Source organism: Cladophialophora yegresii (assembly GCF_000585515.1).
Source record: "Cladophialophora yegresii CBS 114405 chromosome Unknown aczIN-supercont1.5, whole genome shotgun sequence".
Classification (NCBI taxonomy): Eukaryota; Fungi; Ascomycota; class Eurotiomycetes; order Chaetothyriales; family Herpotrichiellaceae; genus Cladophialophora; species Cladophialophora yegresii.
Genome location: NW_006913049.1, coordinates 1980293 through 2000896, shown reverse-complemented (window position 1 = coordinate 2000896; position 20604 = coordinate 1980293). Strand labels below are relative to the sequence as shown.

The window sequence follows — 20604 nt, the reverse complement described above, 5'->3', positions numbered from 1 at the left end:
CGACGTTGAACCCGGACGTATTCCAACCTAGAAGGAAATACCAGCTTCATATATAAGCCAAGCCCACGAGAATGAAACGTCCAGAATAGTTGAGAACAAGGGGGGACGACCGAGTTTTCCGTGTACACTACGCATCATACTCGAGCTGCTGGCAGATCATGGGTTGTGGCTCGCAGCTACTGCACAGCAGCAGATTCGTCCTGGTGAGCTCGGGAGTGTGTCGTGGAGTAAGGAACAGAGAAGCAAAGGCAGTGACCAGACGGGGGGCCGGTCAGAGCCCGACACCGTACGAATAGTCCATCGGCCATGCGGAACGTTGAGCTTAATTGATCCTCACAAACTTGCGCCGTCCTTGATCTCCCTTTACCACGCTGGTCTCACTTGATGGGTGCTCAACCTCGAAATAAAACGCGTGTCGTATCTTACAAAGTGAGGTCAGTGGCAGGTATGAGCTTGTGTAGAGTGGTCCTCGTACTACTCGGTCAGAATCGCCTTCATTCGTTGCTCTTCTGGACTTATGCCTTCTACTTTTGGACTTAATCTGGCTCCTGAAGCTTCAGCCGCACCCGCTGGAACTTTCACGCCCAGCCAGACAGATTACATCTCACATCTCCCTTCCAGAGGACCCTTCTTTTTCGTACTGCCAACCTCATGTAAATGCATCACAGATTCCAGGTCCGCGGCTGAAATACTGTGGAGACGCAGGGCTGAATGAAGCCCTGCCTGAATCCCATCGCCTTAGCGACTATGTTCTCCACAATCTCGCTTATGTACTCCAACCAATAAATCCATTTTCATCAATGTGCGCCGTTCACATATTCGGCCACTTGAAGCGAAATGCTTGTATAATCGCTGGTATCCCTCTAGGGAGGTCCAGAAGATATGGTGCAGCTGAGGAGGATCCAGGCACGGTAATCGAAAGTTGATCCTGCCTAACTAATATCATGCTTCTTTTGAGGCTCCATGCTCACGAATCCAGTATGCTAGCTGCGTGATTCCCAGTGTTCCCCAAGGCGTACCCCGTGACAAATGAGCTCGGCGGTACCAGAACTCGAAAGTACGCGTCGAACAGCAATTCACCGCACGAGGGCTAGAAGTCGTAAGTCGTCCAGAGCCGTTTTGAGATTGTTGAAGGCCAGAATAGTATGCATCTTGTCAAGGCCACACCTGTCCTAAGAGCGGCGAGCATAAATTCGAATGTTCTTTGGAATTCCTCCGCGAAAAGGAACGTAGGCTAGATTAAGAAAACCCATCACTCCATTTTGGCGACCGCATCGAATCTCACCATTCACGAAAGCATACCAAAGGATTTCTTCCGGATGCTGAACCGATTCTTCTTCTCCTTGGGTATGTCCCTCTCCGGCGTGTCACTGCTGCCTGCTGGCATTGGAGGCACAATGTTTTCTTCCGACGGATTAGACGGAGGCTTGTCTTTCTTGGTCAGGGAGCCGAACCGCAGACTCTTCGAACGCTTGAATTTCTCAAAGCCAGAAGACCCGCCGCCGTTCGACTGATAAGTATGCGCTCGCTCGAGCGCGTTTCGTTGGTCTTCTTCTGCCTTCGTCTGCTTGCTTGCTTCCAAGGCTGCCTTGAGATCTGCTTCTTGCTTTTTATGAGCCTCTGTTATTTTGTTGGCCAGGTCTTTCCGACGTAACCGTTCAGCTTCTTGTCTATCCTTCTCGGCCTGCTTCTCCGCGGCTTTTCGTGCCTTCTCTTCTTTGGCTTTCTCCTTCTTACTTTGTACCACGGGGCTGGTGGGGCTGGCGGCGGGAATGGTGGGTGATCTGGGAGGTTCAACATGGCCATTGGCCTTGAAGTCCGGTGGCGCTGTCATTGCATGGTCGAGCGCAGCATAGTGCGCAGCATCTGCGGGCGAATTTGGAGAGCCTAGGGGGCTGACTGTCTCGACACGATGGAGTTCCGCTGAACGTTTGGCGTCGACACCGACGCCGGCGGTGAGATCCTGAGAAGCCCGCCTTTTGCCTTCTGTCCTTTGCTCCTTTTGAACCTCTTCTAGCGTGGTCTCCTGGTAAAACAAGACGTATGCGGTTGCGAGCCCTGCTTTGTCTCCGAAAAAGTTGCGGACAAAATTCTTGTCCACGGGCTCCACCATTTCGTCGTCAAAAAGGAGCCAGCCCCGATCCTGCGTCTTGATAATGGAAACATAATGACCGTGGTAAGGACCACCTCCGATGTGCACCACCACTGCATACAACTCGTACAGTCGATCAGGATCTTCAGCGTCATCCGTAGTGTTGAACAACCTCAAATGGTATGGGTACACGACCTTGTGAAACAGCTTCTGCAGCCGTCCAAAATCCTCGGTATACTTGAATCGTTTCAGGTGAAGAGCGAGTATCCGCGGAAGTCTCTTGATCTTCATGCGTTTTTCGGCTTCTTGGAGACCGCCGCAGTTATCGCAATGGAATTTATTTCGCTCACACAGCATCTCCTCCTCGGAGAATCTTCGTAGACATGCTGTCACAGACGAGTGTTGCTCCAAGTCGACTGATAAATCCAGAAAAGGTTCGTCACGTTGCGACACATTTTCGCAGGTTAAGCATCGAGTTTCAGAGGTTAGGGTGCCTTCGAAGAGCTGATGCAGCCATCTTGTCGGGGAACCTGCCGTCGGGACAGGCAATATCGGTGGGAATTGGACGGTTGCTGACTCTGACCTTACCACGTCGGTTGGTTCCTCTTTCGTCGGAGGAGTCTCCTCCGCCTTTTTCTGGGCGATCATTTGTCTGTCGTGAGCCTCCAGGTTTTCCAGAACAGTGTTGAGGAGGAGATTAAGGAATTCATGGGCATCCTGGTGCATTGCGGACCTGAACATTTCGTTCTCTTGTCGAAGCACTTCAAGTAACCTATATCCACTCACAACTCCAGTTCTGTACTGAGCCGTAACAATGGCTTCGAACATGTCTTTCAGCGAGGTAAAAAGCGTTTCGGGCATGTCATAATCCTTGGAATTATCGTAAGTCATGTTTAGTATCGGCCCTGCCTGAAGCGCCTGTTTCTTTTTGTACTCAGGTGAATCCTTATCTTCTGGTTTCTGTTGCTGCGGCGGCGTGCCAGCATTTCGGGAGGACGTAGGGCCGTTGGGTTTCTTCGCCGCCCCATTCTGTTGGTTCGGTGGCTGTCGAGGGGGTGCGTGCTTTTGAGAGAAGGCGATTGAATCGGGGGTCGACCGGCGAGGGTAAGAGAGGACGTTTTCTCGAAATGGTACGGAATAGTAGAGACACTGTAGTATTGAGTTGCAATAGCTATTGCAGTCAGCGCGACTCGGACTCGGTGATCCACAAATTCCAGCACTGACCAGCTGTTCCCAAACTAGATGATTGTTAGCCACAGACACGAGGTCAGGAGTAGAACGCTACCACATTTTCCATGCCCAGGAATTTATCGCTGCCATCATTGCGAATCGGGCCGGCATTCGCAAGCATGCGCTCGAGAGGGGTAGGGACAGGACCGCTGGCGTCCTTTCTGGCTGCGGCCGGGCCTGCTGCCGGTGCAGAGGCATTCTATGGACAATTAGCATGCCGCTAAAACTGTCGAAACAGGCTGAGAAGAGCGCGCAAGTCCCTTCCGATATTGAGAAAGCAGAAGACGCCGCTCATCTGGCGTTTCGACGTACCTGGCTCTTGAGTTTCCCAAAGAAGGAAGTCATGGCTAACGCGCCGCATCTGCGGTCACCCGAGAACGGATCAGGTCGAGTTGCAGTCACACTGTGGAAGAGCGCATGTGTAGTGTAGCCGACACGATGGGTCAGGAGGTCGTGCGCGGGAGGAATTGAGGGCACAACGGCTAAGTAGTCGAAAAGGCAGCGCTACGGTACGCTCAAGATCAGCTTTGAAATCGACCGGCACAAGGTGATGGATGGGAACAGTGGGAGTGGTGGTACTCCTGGTTCTTGGTGGTAGCAGTCAAGCAACGGCTTAAACCAGAACGGTAGTGGTGGAATTCTATGCGCCTTCTGCATGGGTAAAGATGGGGTCTCGTCTCGTGGCGGAGGGGCAGCCCGCACGCAAAAGCGAACTGTGGAAGACTGCCCGGGGTGGCCAGAGCGAACCGCGAACCTGCGAGGATGCGTGCCCGTGGTTGCATGTTGCATGCATGGCTTCCACGCTTGTTGGAGTTTCTGCGGGCGAACGAATGGACATGCCCCGTCCAAACCGTCGGCTAAGGGACCACCCTCCACCACATTTAACCCCTCGGAGCTATCATTAATGCCACTCTCTGTGCATTGCCAACCATTGAAGTGATCGGTGCTCATGGTACTTGATCAGCTGGTGTCGGACAACCAGTGCTCAAGATCTGTATAGCACGACCAAAGCCCAGAATGCGCATCCGCAATAATGGTTGCGCCGACATCTTCCGGCGTTTCTGGGCCGTCTCTATACCAAAAACGACGTGCGCCCTACTAGACCAGTTCTAGACGTTTTCTTGAAGTGCCGTTTGCGGCTGGCGCCTGCAGAACCAACGTTCTAGCGCCCATCAACGGCAGGGTGCCCGCCAGTACCATCAGGCGACGTCAAAAGGTCACTGATCGCTTGGGAACGGAGGACTCTTGCTGAGGAGCGATGCCGAAGGAGGAAGGGCGGAGCGATGACGCAGATGGCTAACTGCTGCAAAGAAGCGTGCATCCGCCACCAACCACCGCCCAGGTAAAGCCTCCCAGCACAGTTATTAGGCTACTAACACAGTAGGTTTGTTGAACGGCCTAAACACAAAAACAAGCCCGTCAAGCCCTGCGAGGACAATCCGTCGGTCAGGAACTCAGGGGGTACTACTCCGTACTTGTAACACATCATCACTACCAAGGACTTTTTACGGAGTAGGATTGGCTATGATCTGACTCTCCCGGCACGGATAATTACCACAGTAGGGGAAGACTTCGGCACTCGCGGCTCCAAGCAGCCTTTGAGTCTCCAAACTTCCCGTGTCTACCTGGGTAGGCAGTGGTAGGCTTATTCTCCGATATGGGAGGCTGCAACACGGCCGTCGGCGAATCTGCCTGATATCGGGTCGGTACTACCAGAAGCGGCGTTGCTCGTTCTCAGGTGACCTATATTCACGAGGTCTCCTCCAGCCCTGGTGCTCCGTGGTTTTGGTCAGACTGAGTGTCTAGACAGAACATTCGATGGCTTCTTCGCAGTCTGACACGTGGCAAGCGACCGTTTTTAGGCTCGATCCGAGTGGATTATCTTTGACCGGCGGGATCTCAGATTTGGTCAGGCACCTCAACAAGTTGGAGGACGCCTGGAAAGGCTCGACACCTGCTCGCAAATGATAATGGCGATCACCGGTTTCTCGTGTTCAACCTACCACACGAGCTCGCACAACAGGCTCGTGAGGAGAAGCCTGGGGCTGGGCCCCGCAGTCTAACCCAAAATACATAATCACCTTTATCAGGCTCTCGCATACTCCGTCCTCGTGCGTTGTTGGGTGCTCGCGTGAGTGTCCGTCAATTATCAAGGGGACTGATCCCTTCCGGCGCTAGTAATGGCGCAAAGCGTCGCGCCTAGTGTTTCCGAATCAAAGTAAACACCTACACCAGAACAACACTGATGGCCGTTTTGACTAATCCCGTAACCGCAAAATCTCGGTCAAAAATTCTTCGAAGCTCATGGTCACATACCCGTCCCTGTCGTCGTCGTATTTCTTAAAGACATCAGTCATCCTCTTCAGACTGATGCATGATTGTACGAAGAGATCGAAGCTCATACCCCGACCCTGGGCCACATTTCGATCATTGTATGCATTGTATAAAGTGTTGACGAAAGGCGGAGACAGTCGATATCCAAAGGCTGTCATGGCGTTTGAGTATTCGGCTAGCGATATGCTCCCACTCCCGTCCTCGTCAAATCTCTCAAACAGAGTGCGCCAGGCAGCAAGGAACCGCCACAGGTTTTCAAACTCGGGGAAAGTTATAGTAGGACCTTGTGGCTGCTTCGGAGGCGAGTTGCTGAACATGGTCATTAACGAAGTGATCGTCCGGGTGTCAAAAGGGGTGAAGTCGGCGTTCACCAAGGCCGAGCCAAGCTCAGTCGTGGTCAACGACCCGGTACCTGATATATTTGCAGCACGGAACAAAGACTGTAGGTCGTTCGCTACTGCGTCTGGAGGCGCGGGCGTCCGTCCCCCATATTGGCTGGCCTCGTTTGAAGGCCGTCGCATCCCAGCTGGGTCTCCCTGAGGATGATGCCCGTAGCCATAGCTCGTAGGAGGCGGTGATTGCAAGCGACTGTAGTGCGAGTCGAGGTATTGTTGGTTTGGGGCAGGCCGTTGATTGGGGATTGTCTGAATGCGACTCGGTCGGTAGGAGTTTTGCGGAATGGGCGCAGGTGATGGGCGCCAGCCAGCAGCAGCGTTCGGACCCGAGGGCGGTTGGTTAGGACTGGGACGACCGTGTTGGCGATTGGCTTCGAGCTGGCTGAGTGCTTGTGCAGCCTGCTCAGGCTCTGCGTGGCTGCCCGTGCGGTCAGTGTCACTTCTCAACTGCGGCGGAGGTGGAGGGGTAATTGTGCATACGCAGGCAAGGCATCAGGGTTGAAGGCTTTGTTATACGCCATGAGCAGATAGCAGTACTATAGAGAATCGACGTAACGGCTAGAGGAAGGGACCTGTATGCCGCAACAGAGGCGAGATGCAGTCCATGTTGTTTTGTGATGAGGCTGAGCGCAGAGCCAAATTCGCATCTCGACCGGTTTGCATGTCGACGAAGTCTTGGATCTCAGCTAGGCGTCCGCAAGCAAACAGTAGGCGTCCTCGGCGTCTTACTTACGGCGGTCTCCAATTCTAATTGACCTCCGCACTTTCCAAGAACCTCAGGCGATGCTCACTTACCACTCACCCAGCACTCAACCAACTGACTAGTTTGCTTGCTGCAGTACTTTGTATGATGAAGATTGCAGACAGTCTGCTCCTTGAGGACAAGGAGATATACATATGCAGTGGGCAGTCCCCGCTTGTGCCACCATCATAATGGTCATACTCCGTACACATCCCTGGAATGCGTACTCCCTACCACCCCTACCTAGGCAATGATGTCGACCGGGAGTCACCCAATGACACACCGAAGTTCTACCCGCCCATGACTAAATCATGTCAAACACCATACCACACACACAGTATTGCCTACCTCGCCTGGTACCCGGGGCAACCGTCCTCTGACGTCCTTCCAGCAATATCAGGCCGAGGCCCCCCCTTCTGTCAACTCAACCGGAGTGACCAGAACGCGTGTGACCTTTTGTGCGATCTGAGCAGCTTTTCACCCAAGCCGAGTGCTGATGCTTGCCATGCGCCGCCCAAGCTGGGAGTGGAGGACGGGCAATCGGCGTCATAGCATGCAGGAGATCTGCCAGCTCAGCAGGCGGCGGGCGATATCCGTGGGCCGCCCATGCACCTGAGCAGATGGCCTGAAGTTTAGCCCGGCAAGCCCGTTCTTTTGCAGGACTTGCGCAACTGCTTAACTAATTAGTGGCTCGCCGGTGGTTCGGATCGCACCCACAGGCGCGTCTCTGCCTGCGACTCGCCACTCAGAAGCGTCGTCAAGCTGCGGAATTCGCCATTGATCCTGCCGACGCACCATTGATGCACATGCAGTCGTCCCTTCTTCCCCATCCGCAGACGGCCTTCTCCTTACTGGAATTAGACCATATATCTCTGTGTATCTCTCCCATCCGCTGACATATACCCTGTTGAGCTGATCCGGGGTACCTGAGCCTTTGTCGGACACGAACGAATCTCGAGCTCGACCTTCTTCGACCGATGAATCAGCAGAACCAAGTTGCACGACACGTACGTCTCCAGGTCAGCTGAACTGCTCAGCCTTTCGATATGAGCCCTGTCAATATGCAAGACTTCTGGCTATTCGGCTACGGGTAAGTCCTCGGTTGCAACCCAAGCTTTGACACGGTTTTTGTTCCTACAAGCTCCCTCATTGACTCGAAACGCTCGAGTATCCTAGGAGTCTAATTTGGAAACCTCCACCACACTTTGGTAAGAGATAATGGTTCACTTTTCGTTCTGAGAGGACGACTGTGCTTATGCCATATAGATCAGCGCATTCCGGGCTACATCGAAGGCTATGTCCGGCGGTTCTGGCAGGTAGGTGGTTATTAACGCAACACGCGACTAGGTCTCGCCCCACTAAAATTCCGACATAGGCAAGGTGAGCAAAGTGCTGAAGGATTCGAGCTCATGTCGTTGAGCAAGTCTATTTCAGTGAGGACCATCGCGGTACACCGAACGCTCCAGGAAGAGTGGTCACGTTGATTGAAAGGTCATTCTGGGCAACACTTGACGATCCCGTACGACCTTGGCCTCAACCCTTACCTCATGGCTGCATTGCAGTACGACTGACATCCGGCAGCAACGCCGCACGGAACGAGATGTTGTTTGGGGTGTCGCCTATCATATCATACCATCCAAGGTCGAAGAAGTCAAAGAGTACCTGGACATTCGCGAGATGTATGCCATTTCAGCCAGCACGGCATCGTTTTATTGACTTCCGACAGAAATGGGTACAGCATCCAACATACGCCTTTCCACCCAGCAGACTCGTCGCTTGCAAGTATCCACTGTCTTGTCTATATTGGTATGCCTGATAATCCCCAGTTTTTGGGTGTCCAACCACCGCAGGACATCGCCAACACGATCAACGCCAGCGTCGGCCCGAGTGGGGAGAACAGAGAATACCTTCTCCATCTTGAACGAGCCCTGGAAGAACTGTGCCCGGACAGTCATGATGAACATATCACGGATCTTGCTCGAAGAGTACGAGCACTTACGCCGCCTCTGAGGGAAATCCGTCGACCACCTGTACACGACAATGCTCTGCGCAAGGTGAGGAGCACCGAAGAACAAGAGGAAATTGAGAAAGAAGGTTGACTGCCTTTACGGCAAGGACATTCTGGACTACCTCTGCTGGCTGGAATCAAGAGGGTCCGACCAACCAGCTTTCCACCGCTGCCGCTTTGCTTTTCCACAAGGCAAGGTCGCCCGGGCACCTTCGAGCACACATATCCTTGCCCTCTGGCTGCTACTCTATTGTCGATACGGTCCCTGCTGGCCGTATGGATTGCTGCCCCCTTGCGGCTGGCTTCCTCCGCCCTGTGGCCCACCCGGTTGTGGGTATTGCACATTGTACTGTCCGTACTGAGCGGCATACGCCGCGCCACGGCCAGTACCTGTCGCGCCAGGGTTGCGTGCTTGACTTCCAGGCTGCTGATAGCCGCCTGACGTGGTCATGGGCATTGTGTATCCACCTCTTCCACCAAAGCCACCGCCTCTACCAGCGCCACCTTGTCTGTTGTCCTGGGCATGGTCTACTCGAATCAGGCGGCCATCGAATCTGTATGATAGGTCAGCCCCATGGTGCAAATGAGATTCACCTGTTCGCCTCACTCGGTGTTGTTCATCCTCTGGAGCGCTTCATCCGCTTCCGCCTTGGTTGAAAAGCGAACAAACCCAAACCCGCGACTTCGGTTCGTATCGCGGTCCTTGACAACAACCTGAACGACGTTAGCCGCCGTGTATGAGAGCCATTGCCACGACCATTACAGCCTCTTCCACTTTCCCAAACCGTTGGAAGCCTTCATGTAATGTTTCGTCGGTAGTGTGCCAGGCAAGGCCTCTGTGGAGCGACCAAGTCAATTTTTGCCTAGAGTCGCATTCTTGAGGGCTTCGAGCACATACCCAATGAAGAGCTTTGCCATCGTGCGTTCAAAAGGCGCCGTCGAAAAATACTAACCGTTGCGAAGGACTTTCCGATCCGCCAAAGTAAGCCCCGGTAGCGGTCTGGGACTCCTAGAGCTCACCGCACAAAGCCACAGATATCGAAAGAGACAATAGGCAGATCGCGGTCGCTATAGGGATCTCATTGGTCGAAATCTGCAGCCGTTCATGCAATCTATCAGTTAGAGCTGGTTCAATTTAGCCCCCAATCACCGAGCAATATGGCATCAACCCACGCTTCTTGAGCCTTCGGTCGCCTGGCTAAACGGGGGAGTGAAAGCGAGTGGACTGAGCGAAGTGGTCAGGTTGACACAAGTTAAGTTCGGTGCTGTGTCGACTTCAACATGGAAATCCAATGGGTCCTCTGCATCCGCTCGATTACTCGGACTATGGCGGCAGGGGACTTTCTAGAGACGAGAAACTTGTTTCCGCATGAACGGGGCACTGAGAGGACAAATTCTTGGTGACCAATGCCGACTACATAACAGTATGTTCGACGCGAAGATGATCTCTTGCAGGTCGAAGCAGAAGGCATCCGAATGCAAACCCACGGGAGTGGAGCTCGATTCTCCCCTCTGATGGGCTAGAGCCTATGCTGTGATAGGACGGTGTTTGGGTGCTAGAGCGTGAAGATCGTTGGATACCACGGGGGTTCGTCTCGACACTACTTGATACGGTGGACTTGGACGCCTTCGCTGCACGGGTATGTGTGGGCCTACTCTGACCTACCCAACAGAAGATCTCCCATCGCAGCGGCAGCCGTTCGGCAGAAGTTATTACTCACACCCTGGTCCTTGAATCACGATATGGCATGTCTCTACCACTCGTTACAACGGCGTGTCAGCCTTACAGCAAGGAACACTATGCATTCGACACGTTCTTGAAACCTTCTCGAAGCCACCAAGAGGATTGAGCCTGTAGTGAGTGGAGTGCAAGAGCTGGGAATACAGATTCACGTGGCGCCCGTTAATACCTAGGTTTGGCATTCCAGTCTCCCATGAGGTGACCCGCTAGGTGACGTTTCGACACTGTCGGCAACAGTCAGCACTGATGGTGTAATAGGGCATAGTTCCGGGAAGGGCTAGGTGATGGTGAAGCCCATTGAGCTTTGACCGCTGCTTGCATCCGGCAAAATATGACTGCACTGGGACTGATTGGACGCGACCGTCGGTGAAGCAAACGAGACGAAGATTTCTCTGATGCTGGAGCGTCCCCACTTGAAATCGACCTCATGTCCTTATCGGAGCTTTTCACTGGCAAACTCGATCAACGAACACCCCGCCTCTGGCTTGGTGCTCACACACGAGTATGACGACCCGAGGTAAATGGTCCAAGGAGGCCTCTGGTCCCCATCGTGCCATGGCCGTTTTGCGGAAGTGGTGGATGGTCCAGCTCGAGGGTAAAGCGGAGGGCGTAGGAGTGGAAGGAGTGGATGCAGAGGATTGTACACTGGGTTGATTCGAGATCAGGATCGAAGGTTGATGCAGGCTCCCGAAGCTAACAACTCAACTCTAGAGGAGTCTTAGGGTCTGGTTGGAGGGGAGGAGGAGACAGGTGTGGTCCAAAGCTGAATGACTGGCTGCGTGGTGGGGGATCATGTCCTCATCGGTGTGGTGAGCCGGGCGGGGTGCCAGCTTTTGGTGGTGCAACGCTGGCAGACTTCAGTCGAAGAAGAACGCCGCATGCCGCTAAGCTGCAACGATCGCTTAGCGAGCTTCACAACGCCCGCGACCAAAAGTCAAAATGAGCTGGACGCCGACATTAATTGGGCAAGGGCGGACGAAAGCCTCAACGCAAACGTATCTTGGCTGCTCTCTACCGAATCTTCTACGTCCTGACCGGAACACTCAACAAGAGCCGCTATGAGCACCGCCACACTAAGATGCAGAGCGACCACTATTGCCCGCCAGCACCACGCCACAGGGCCCCTGCTCCGTCCACGGTGGGTGGTGCATTGGGCCGTAGGAGGATCGCGATGCGCCCAGTGCTGGAACACTCAGGGCCAAAGACTTCAGGTGACTTGGGAAAGCCTTGCGGATAGCTGGGGAAGCACCAAAGACGAGTAAAGACACGAGTAAAGACAAGAGTGCGGTTTCCTGCGGATTTTATTGCTACTTTTGGGCGTCTCTCATCCATACACGTGGATTACTAGAGCAGAATCTACTCTGGTGGACTATTTTCCCTCGTAACCGCCGATTCGTCACGCTTCAAAGCGGCCATCGAGCTGACATCTGGAGGCTCACAGTCGACAGGGTCTCGAGCGGGTCCCACGGCCGCACAGCTTTGACTGACCTGCCGACGTCGCGACGTCCGGAGTGCCAACTGTGTCATCCGAACTACGTATTCCACATCTCCGACCGCCTGTGCGTGTGCATGAACAAATGCAAGATCAGAGGTTATCGCATGTAAGCTTGATGGGGGGCCCTGCAGCGATGATCTGCAGTCAGCCCTACGGGCACCTGTGATCCACCCTGTGTCTCCTTTTCGCCCCAGCCTTCTTCCCCTGGAGGCCCCCACGGAGCCCGAGGGATACCCCCCTTGCAGCCTTGAGACGGGGCTCGGGTCACTACTCCAGGCTTGCGTCCAATATCAATTTACTACAACGTTCTTTCCTCCCAAGCGATAGCGCCTTCCTTCGACACTGCCCAGCATGGGTCCATCGCGCCTTCTTCACGACAACCACTGTCGGCCCCCCTCCCCCGTGATTGCCTTCCCGTCAGATTTCGGTCACTTGAACTTTTGGGTCTCTCGTGCTTGCGTCATCGATGTTTCACCCATGCTCAAGTAAATCATTGAGGTAGGATGTCCGCTCGTTTCAAAACTGCAAATGTCTACTTCGCAAGGCCGGGCTTTCGAAACGTCTGAGCTCGTGCATAAGTGGTTGTCAAATCTGGGACATGACTCAATGGGCCCAAGCCCACCCGGCCTGGACCATGGGGAAATGGGTGAAGGCACGGGAATGCAAAGAGGGAGGTGCTTTATTATCTCAATGTGCGCTACCCAGGCCTTGCTAATTTAGTGTGAACAGGGGAAAGTCATGCGGGACACACGCATTCAGGTCCTCTCAGCCCGAGGTACGCCAGACATACCTACCACCACAAGGAGCGCCGAGATACACAACAAGGATGCGGACATGGCCAAACAGGCGGGATCGCTCACCCGAATTTGGAACCATCTTATGGCGACAAGGCATTTCTGCATGATGCGGTGGCGGAAAGGGCGAATGGCATGTCTGAAGCGCAGAGATCGCAGAGACACGCCATGGAGGATCCGAGCGCGAAACACGCCAGACGCCCGAGGCACAAGACCAAAGAGAACAAATACGAATACAGGGACGTCTCGACGAAGAGTGCAAAGAAGCGACTGTCCAAGAACGTTATCAGGAAGACGCCCGGCGCCACCTTGACCGAAGACTTCCATGCGCCAAACGTGGCCGCTGAGAGATTGACCCTACGGTCTACTGGACCAGGCTTCTTACTCAAAGGGAAGTCTTCCGGCAGTCCGGAATGGAGGGGGTTGCCAGACCTCACATTCTCGGAAATGACATTTCTGAAGCGAAAGAGAAAGGACGAGAATGACAAAACAGGAGAGTCACATGTGAAGAAGAAACACCGTAGGCCACCCGGTTCAGAAATATCGGCCTTCTTCTCACGGCCAGAAGATCAGCATCATCAAGCGACGTCCCTTCCGAAGCGGTCCTCGATTGGATCGTACGTCTCCTGGTCTATGTCCCCGGCTCGGTGCTGTCCAATGCCCATGCGGCAGCGATCGAGTTTGGTTGCACAGCCTGTGGAAAAGGGGGCCCGGCATGAGGTCGTAGGCGATAACATGGGCGTTGGCTGGTCTGCTTGTTCTGATAGCGCTCTCACCGACCGCCTTTTCAAGGATATCACGACTGACGCGCTGCTGTGCGGCGTCAACACATTTGCACATAGGGAAAAAAGGTATTATTCGTTGGAAGATCTGAAAATGCTAGCTGAGCCTCCTACGGCTGAGTCTCGCCGCGGCCCGAAGGCTCTGTATGGGTTCGATATCATGCCAAAGGTCGACAGTACAGTCACCTCCCCTCGTTCAGCCGGAGGCGAAGAGGTCAACTCGGCCCGCAGATCCCCAGAGCTTTTAGCCCATGCCGACAACCACCATGTCAGACAGAATACCGAATGTTTGGAGCCCGAGCCTCTATTGGCAGAAGATCCGACTGTTGTCGGGCCTGCCAAGCAACGGAAAGCAGTTCTGGGAGCCATCTCACCATTACCCAGTGATATGGACGACTTCGATAGGAACCTCTGGCGGCACTGGATTGGCAGCTCTGTTCGATCGGAAACGAAATTGGGGCTCGACGACGATACATCTTCACACGGATATAGCTTCAGTAGACCATCGCCTCGGGTCGTGAGCAATTACTGGGCCCGGCCGATCCCGGGCATTGACGAAGATCAACAGGTGGGATCTGGCTCTTTTGGAACAGGTTACCTGCATGAGGTAGCGACTAAGAGTAATATCCCTCAACAACACCCACGATCTCTTAAAGTAACTCATCATGTGGTTGAAGATCCTTTAGTGGGATTCTCGGGGTTCTCTCGGAGACAGATTCTATATTGACCATGCCGTGTTGACGGCATCGTGGTGAGCAGATACGGGCCAGAGTTCTGGATAGGGCAGATGAGGCATATCATATATCTGGTACAATGCCAGTGCTCCATAGTCCATCCGCCCGTTCCGTGACTTGCATAAGCTCGCACCACAAAGGCCGAGCCTCAGGCAAGATGGTACTTTCCCCTCGACCGGGGCAGAGCTGCATCCCCGCAAACCAGCGGGAGAGCGTTTTTGAGCTCCGCAGTGCCGATAAGCTCACGGACAGTACTCCTTCGGCCGCGGAGATCGCGCTGTTGAGCAGACACCGTCCCTGGAGGGTGTTGAGGTAATGTGAGTAATCGCATCCCAATTGCCCGATCAGGAAGTTTTCTGGCAACCTGTCGGATGTGAGACGCCACATGTTGACCGGCCGATTCTCTACATCAACAGCTTCTGACGATGGCACCATAGTCGACACTTTCGAGTCCAAGTCAGCTCTCCAGGACGTGCCAGCAGCAGCCGCATTCCAGTACCGCCGCTATCAGACCACTGCCTTGTTGACACCAGCCTGCAAGGTGGTAAGCCATGAAGAAAGTTTTCAAGTACCTCCAGAACCAAGGTATGTCAGTGTGAATGGCTGCAATTTTGGGTGTCCTCCAAGTCGTTACTGAAACGCACTTCGCAGCACTGGAAGCTTCACAACAAAAATACTCCGGCGCGTCATACTTGTCCCCGACCAGCAAGGAGCCTCAACAGCAAACCCGCCACCACAACCCTTCTCACTACAAAGACCAACACAACTCGCATCATCAATCGCGATCTGCGCATCCTAGCTCGGCAGCACACAGCCTTCCAGCACACACCGCCACAGGCACTTCACTCCCGACGGCCAACGGGAAGCGGGAGATGTCTTCACAGCTCCCGGACAAGATCTTCCGTGGTATCACCCGGCATCAATATGCTCAAGACAACATCCTCCAATCGTACGAGCTGTACATTCCCGAACATGACCAGACACACCTAGCCGACGCGAAGGGAAACAAGTACTGGGTGATCTATATTCACGGAGGCTATTTTCGGGACCCGTACGTGTCCTCCTCGTCCTTTTATCCCGCCCTTGGTATCCTTGCATCGGAGAAGGATCATGGCCACGACCCCAAGGACAACGGACAGCAGTTTCAGGCAAGCGACATCACACCGTACATCGCAGGCTACGCAACGGTCAACTACAGGCTCTCCGCGCATATGCAGAAAGCACCTCAAGACCCGGACACGACACCGACATATGAGCTCCGGAACGCCAAATGGCCCGAACACATCTACGACGTGCTGGCGGCGATCGCGCACCTACAGAACAAGTACGCCTTCGGGGAGAGATATCTGCTGGTCGGCCATAGCGTCGGCGCGACGATGGGTTTGCTAAGCGTCCTCGCTGCGGAGAAGGCGCCATTCTCCACCATAAGCGGTCTTGAGATGCCCACAATAGAGCCGCCCATGGCGATCCTGGGCGTTTCGGGCATTTATGATTTCCCGCGGCTCCACGAGTCGGTCCCCGACTATGTGGGGTTGACGAGGAACGCGATACATAGTGAGGCGGACGTTGCGTTAGCAAGTCCAGCCAAGTACACCGAAAGGGATTATGTTCATACCTGGACCGGAGGAGGGAAGAAGAAGAGGGCGCTCGTGATTGCGCACTCGAGAGACGACGGCTGGGTCGACTGGAAGCAGCCCGAGGCTATGGAGAGTGTACTGAAAAGTCAGCCGGCCATTAATGTCAGGGTGTGCGAGATGAAGGGACAGCATAACGACATCTGGGAGAAGGGGACGGAGCTGGCGAGGGTTGTGGTGGAGGCTGTCGGCGTCATGAGAGGATTGGAAGCCTGAGTTTAGGCATCAGCCAGATTGCAAGCTTTTCTTGTTGAAGATACCCTTTGTGCGTCGGATATGAATGTATGATATGCGTGGCGCTTGCCAGTATGAGGCCTTCAAGGATAGCAGTGGGGATAATGCTCATGCGTTAATTACTCTGCGTGGGAATCATGGGCTGGCAGCCTCGTGGAACAAACGCACAGCCTCGTCACGCGGTGTCGGCCGGAAGATCTTCGGTCGAGAAAATCAATCAATGACATCGACGTGATGTGCAGCATTTCTGAAGCCTTAATGATGGTGGCCCTGGTCTCTCGTTCTCTGCCCGTCTCGCCTTCGACCATCGGTATCCTTCCCTGAGAGCTGTGGGACCTTCTGCTTGCGTATGAGCCATGCTGCCCGTGTGTCCAAACCGCTTATGCGGATCCCGTTTACGGGCCCTCTGCCACCCCCCTTAATCATCCCACCCTCCGCAGTCACGAAAGAGGGCGCAGTCAGTGCCCTGACACATTTCCTGAAAGCTCCAGCCGGGTCAGCTGCTCCTCTATCCGAGCACGCCCAGCAGGCCAAGACCAAGACGGTGCTGCTCACAGGCGCGGGCATAAGCGTTGCGTCGGGCCTCGCCGACTATCGCGGCGTCAACGGCACATATACCCAGAACAAATCATACCGGCCGATCTACTACCACGAGTTCATCGCAAGTCACGAATCCCGCAAGCGATACTGGGCACGCTCCTTCCTCGGATGGAGGGGCTTGAACCGCTCGAAGCCCAACCCCGCGCATTTCGCCATTGGTGATCTGGGGACACTGGGGTTAGTGGACAACGTGGTGACGCAGAACGTGGACTCCTTCCACGGCCTGGCTCACCCGAAACTAAAGACGGTGGAACTGCACGGCTTCTTGAGAGCGCTAGTCTGCCTGAGCTGCAGAAGGCTCATGGATCGCGATGTCTTTCAGCAGCGTTTGGCCGAGCTCAACCCTGCTTGGGCCGAGTTCCTGCAGCAGCTACTTGCCTCAGGCGCCCTGGATACGGAAAACCCGGTTGAAAGAAGGAGGCTAGGTTTCAGGACGAATCCGGACGGCGATGCCGATGTGCCTGGCGCGCCGTACTATACCTTCAGATACCCGGCTTGTCCGCACTGTCTCCGACGGCCACCCATCCTCAAGGATGGCAGTAAAGGACATGTGGACGTCGATGTGGATGGGGCTTGGACATCCTCGCCGTCAGGGTCAGCTCCGTCAGAGGGTGTCGGCATACTCAAGCCCAATGTCATCATGTTTGGTGAGTCGATACCGGCTGACGTGAAGACGGCGGCAGAGGAAGCAATTGACTCCGCGGCGAAGATTTTGGTCGTCGGGAGCTCTCTGGCAACTTACTCGGCTTGGAGACTTGTAAAACGGGCGCACGAACAGGGCATGGGCATAGGGATTTTGAACATGGGCGGTGTTCGGAAAGAGGAGGTATTCTTTGGAGAACTGCTCCCTGAGCGCCATCATGGTCGGGGCAGTGGGGATGGGCACAATCGCTGGGAAGCTTTGCGAAGGGAGCTCGTGCGTGCGAGTCTCCCTGCTGAGGAAATACTGCCTCTGGTTGTGGATGCCATTCGCAGCTCGAGCTCGGTATAATATGATGGCGAACACGACTATCTTGCTTGACAAGAAACATGAGCGAGCCTGTGTGTAGTCCAAGCCACGGCTTTTCTGATCCATACTCAATGTATACATAGATCTAGACATCTTAGTTCCGTGGCCCGTACTGTCTTATTCCTGTCCAGCAGCGTCTGCGCATGTTGGATGAACAAGCAACAGCCAAGCGCACCACCGTCAGCAAGTCCTGTCTCGATGTCAAGCATTGGAGCACAACCACCATCAAGCTTGAATGGACGCTCACCGAGCTTCTCAGTGATCGTCATCACCTGTCCATCGTTCGCCAGCAAGGCGGGCGCAGCCAAGACCATCGCATCAGCCACCGACATCATCGCGATCCTGGCGCCTTTTCATCCCTGCGTCGCCTGGGACGCCAACTCCAACTCGCGAAGCGTCCAACCCGCGTCTTGCTGGGTACTGGGTATCTTCCCGCTCATTCGGCCTCCTTAGGCCCCGGCGAACAATGATCCCTGGCATTGACCCGCCCCCAGCTTTTGGCTCGCTTGACTCGACCACTAGGCTTTGTTCCAAGCTTGCTTGAGTGGTACCCGCGTGCTCAGCACGAGGGCAGGTGAAGTCATACCCTGCGAGGGGGTAGCGACAAGAGAAATGGTATCGACCATATGTCTGAACGCGCCGTGCTTACCACAGGACATAATGCCACAATAAACCTACTTCACTACGTCCCGCAGGCTCAGGGCTGTGCGTAGGTCACTTCGTCCGCTCCTTTGGTGGCACTTGACCATCAGCAGCGCATTGTTCTTTCCATTACTCTTCTCATCCTCGTTGTTTCCCAGTGGCAGCCAATTCTCGAAATAGACCAGAATGTCCGTCTCCGATCAATCAACCATGGGGGGTGCGGAGCCTCCGCAAGAGAAAGGCTCGGGCCAGATCCACAGCGGAGGACAGACAGAGAAGCGCTTTGGCGTCTCTGGTCCGGAATTAGCAGCGCAAAACCTCGAATCGGGCCATCCCAAACGAGCGGACGGCAAGATCGAACTGACCGAAGAGGACTGTTACGACAAGCTGGGATACTCGTTCCCGAACTGGAGGAAATGGATGATTCTGGTCATCATCCTGTTCATCCAGACGTCGATGAACCTCAACGCGAGCATCTACGCCAATGGCGTCGATGGCCTATCCGAGAAGTACACAATCTCCAAGCAGAAGGCCCGAGTCGGCCAGATGATCTTCCTCGTCTGCTATGGCTTTGGCTGCGAACTCTGGGCTCCATGGTCCGAGGAACTGGGCCGATGGCCGACTCAGCAGCTCTCCTTGTTCCTCGTCAACATCTGGCAACTGCCCGCAGCGTTGGCTCCCAACTTTGGGACCATTCTCGTCGCGAGAGCCCTGGCCGGCCTTTCCACAGCCGGCGGTTCCATCACTTTGGGAGTTATCGCCGACCTCTACCAGCCAGAAGACTCGGGCTTCCAGTATGCCGTCGCCTTTGTGGTGCTGTCTTCTGTCGGCGGCGCCCCAGTCGGAGCCGTCATCGGCGGCTTCGTCGGCCAGTACCTCAGCTTACCGTGGATTTTCTGGATGCAACTCTGCATCGGGGGCGCCGTGCAAGCCATCCACTTCTTCCTCGTGCCCGAAACCCGAGCGACCATCCTGCTGGACCGCGAGGCCAAGAAACGGCGCAAGAACGGCGAGACCAACATCTACGGGCCTGACGAGCTCAAGAAGCCTCGATTCCCGATGAAGGAGTTCGTCCGCATCTGGCTGAGACCGTTCCAGATGTTTGTGACCGAGCCGATCGTGCTGTGCTTGTCCCTGCTCAGCGGTTTCAGCGACGCCTTGCTGTTTACCTTTTTGGAGGCATTCACGCCGGTGTTTGAGCAGTGGGGATTCAAGCCATATCAAATTGGGTTGGCGTTCATTTCGTGAGTCAGCTCCTGACCTCTCGAGTGCCCAATTCGAGGGAATGGACCTTGCAAATTCAGTGATTGACGACTGACTAACTGTGCGCCCGTGAAGGTCGCTTGTCGGATACGTCCTCGCATACCTCTCATACCTCCCAGTCATAAGACACCACAACAAGATCCGCGCCGAGGACCCGAACAAGCTATCCCCCGAGTCTCGTCTATGGTGGTTACTCTTTCGTGAGTGCCAATCCTTTGTGCCACGCTGCTGCTGTGTCCGCCTTGCTGACTTCTTCCCAGTGGCACCTCTCGAAACGATAGGCCTGTTTGGCTTTGCTTGGACGTCGCTCGGTCCCGATTACGGTATCCCCTGGATCGCGCCTATGATCTTCACGGTCCTCATCGCCATTGCTAACTACGGGATCTACAAGGTAGGTTGGGCCTGAGCCTCATTTTCATGTTTTGACTTTGAACCTCCACCATTGAAAAACTCCGGTTTGACGAATGTGAATGCTAACGTCCATGTCCCACCACCAGAGCTCAATCGACTACATGATCGCCGCGTACGGCCCATACGCCGCCTCGGCGACAGGCGGCAACGATCTAGCCAGAGATTTCCTCGCCGGTATCGCCGCCTTGTACAGCACGCCGTGTAAGTTATTCAGTCACTCACTCTAGAACATACTCTGCACGCGCCCTGCACTGCCCTCGCCCTACACTACACTCTATCCCACATTCCCTATCCCACAGGGGCCGTACCTACTCATGCACCGCAACTTCAACACCACTTGTTGCCAAATTTATCGCCCCATCACCGCTACAACGCTCCCGTGCTAGCCCTTCACTCTACTTGTTGCTAACCCGTCACTCTACTTGTTGCTAACCCATCACTCTACTTGTTGCTAACCCATCACT

General features: G+C 54.6%; 8 protein-coding genes across 8 annotated transcripts in view; 5 read left to right on the top strand and 3 right to left on the bottom strand.

Moving 5' to 3' along the window:
- Window positions 1–1288: 1288 nt before the first annotated feature.
- Window positions 1289–3667, bottom strand: A1O7_07447 (ubiquitin thiolesterase; the record flags this gene model as incomplete). Its single annotated transcript, XM_007761447.1, has 4 exons — window positions 1289–3263; window positions 3317–3330; window positions 3381–3521; window positions 3635–3667. 4 exons carry the CDS (start codon window positions 3665–3667, stop codon window positions 1289–1291), a joined length of 2163 nt encoding a protein of 720 aa, XP_007759637.1.
- Window positions 3668–5580: 1913 nt separating this feature from the next.
- On the bottom strand, window positions 5581–6572 carry A1O7_07446 (uncharacterized protein; the record flags this gene model as incomplete). The annotated part of the gene is made up of 2 exons (XM_007761446.1): window positions 5581–6469; window positions 6532–6572. 2 exons carry the CDS (start codon window positions 6570–6572, stop codon window positions 5581–5583), a joined length of 930 nt encoding a protein of 309 aa, XP_007759636.1.
- A 1282-nt stretch (window positions 6573–7854) lies between these two features.
- On the top strand, window positions 7855–8892 carry A1O7_07445 (cation transporter ChaC; the record flags this gene model as incomplete). The annotated part of the gene is made up of 6 exons (XM_007761445.1): window positions 7855–7883; window positions 7970–8001; window positions 8060–8109; window positions 8214–8312; window positions 8375–8472; window positions 8520–8892. The coding sequence occupies 6 exons, from the start codon at window positions 7855–7857 to the stop codon at window positions 8890–8892; spliced, it is 681 nt and encodes a 226-aa protein (XP_007759635.1).
- Window positions 8893–9048: 156 nt separating this feature from the next.
- Window positions 9049–9657, bottom strand: A1O7_07444 (uncharacterized protein; the record flags this gene model as incomplete). The annotated part of the gene is made up of 3 exons (XM_007761444.1): window positions 9565–9657; window positions 9409–9515; window positions 9049–9355 (listed from the first exon to the last, which is right to left on the bottom strand). Exons 2-3 carry the CDS (start codon window positions 9420–9422, stop codon window positions 9049–9051), a joined length of 321 nt encoding a protein of 106 aa, XP_007759634.1. The 5' UTR covers window positions 9423–9515; window positions 9565–9657.
- A 3342-nt stretch (window positions 9658–12999) lies between these two features.
- Window positions 13000–14340, top strand: A1O7_07443 (uncharacterized protein; the record flags this gene model as incomplete). Its single annotated transcript, XM_007761443.1, has 1 exon — window positions 13000–14340. One exon carries the CDS (start codon window positions 13000–13002, stop codon window positions 14338–14340), a length of 1341 nt encoding a protein of 446 aa, XP_007759633.1.
- A 558-nt stretch (window positions 14341–14898) lies between these two features.
- On the top strand, window positions 14899–16197 carry A1O7_07442 (uncharacterized protein; the record flags this gene model as incomplete). Its single annotated transcript, XM_007761442.1, has 2 exons — window positions 14899–14932; window positions 14999–16197. 2 exons carry the CDS (start codon window positions 14899–14901, stop codon window positions 16195–16197), a joined length of 1233 nt encoding a protein of 410 aa, XP_007759632.1.
- A 400-nt stretch (window positions 16198–16597) lies between these two features.
- A1O7_07441 (uncharacterized protein) lies at window positions 16598–17806 on the top strand (the record flags this gene model as incomplete). Its single annotated transcript, XM_007761441.1, has 1 exon — window positions 16598–17806. The coding sequence occupies one exon, from the start codon at window positions 16598–16600 to the stop codon at window positions 17804–17806; it is 1209 nt and encodes a 402-aa protein (XP_007759631.1).
- An 870-nt stretch (window positions 17807–18676) lies between these two features.
- A1O7_07440 (uncharacterized protein) overlaps window positions 18677–20604 on the top strand; it is a gene marked incomplete at both ends in the record, with an annotated part of 2263 nt that continues 335 nt past the window's right edge. Inside the window, 4 exons of the mRNA XM_007761440.1 lie at window positions 18677–19710; window positions 19805–19929; window positions 19990–20120; window positions 20227–20341. Of these exons, the coding sequence (XP_007759630.1) occupies window positions 18677–19710; window positions 19805–19929; window positions 19990–20120; window positions 20227–20341 (1405 nt within the window). The remainder of the gene's footprint in view (window positions 19711–19804; window positions 19930–19989; window positions 20121–20226; window positions 20342–20604) is intronic.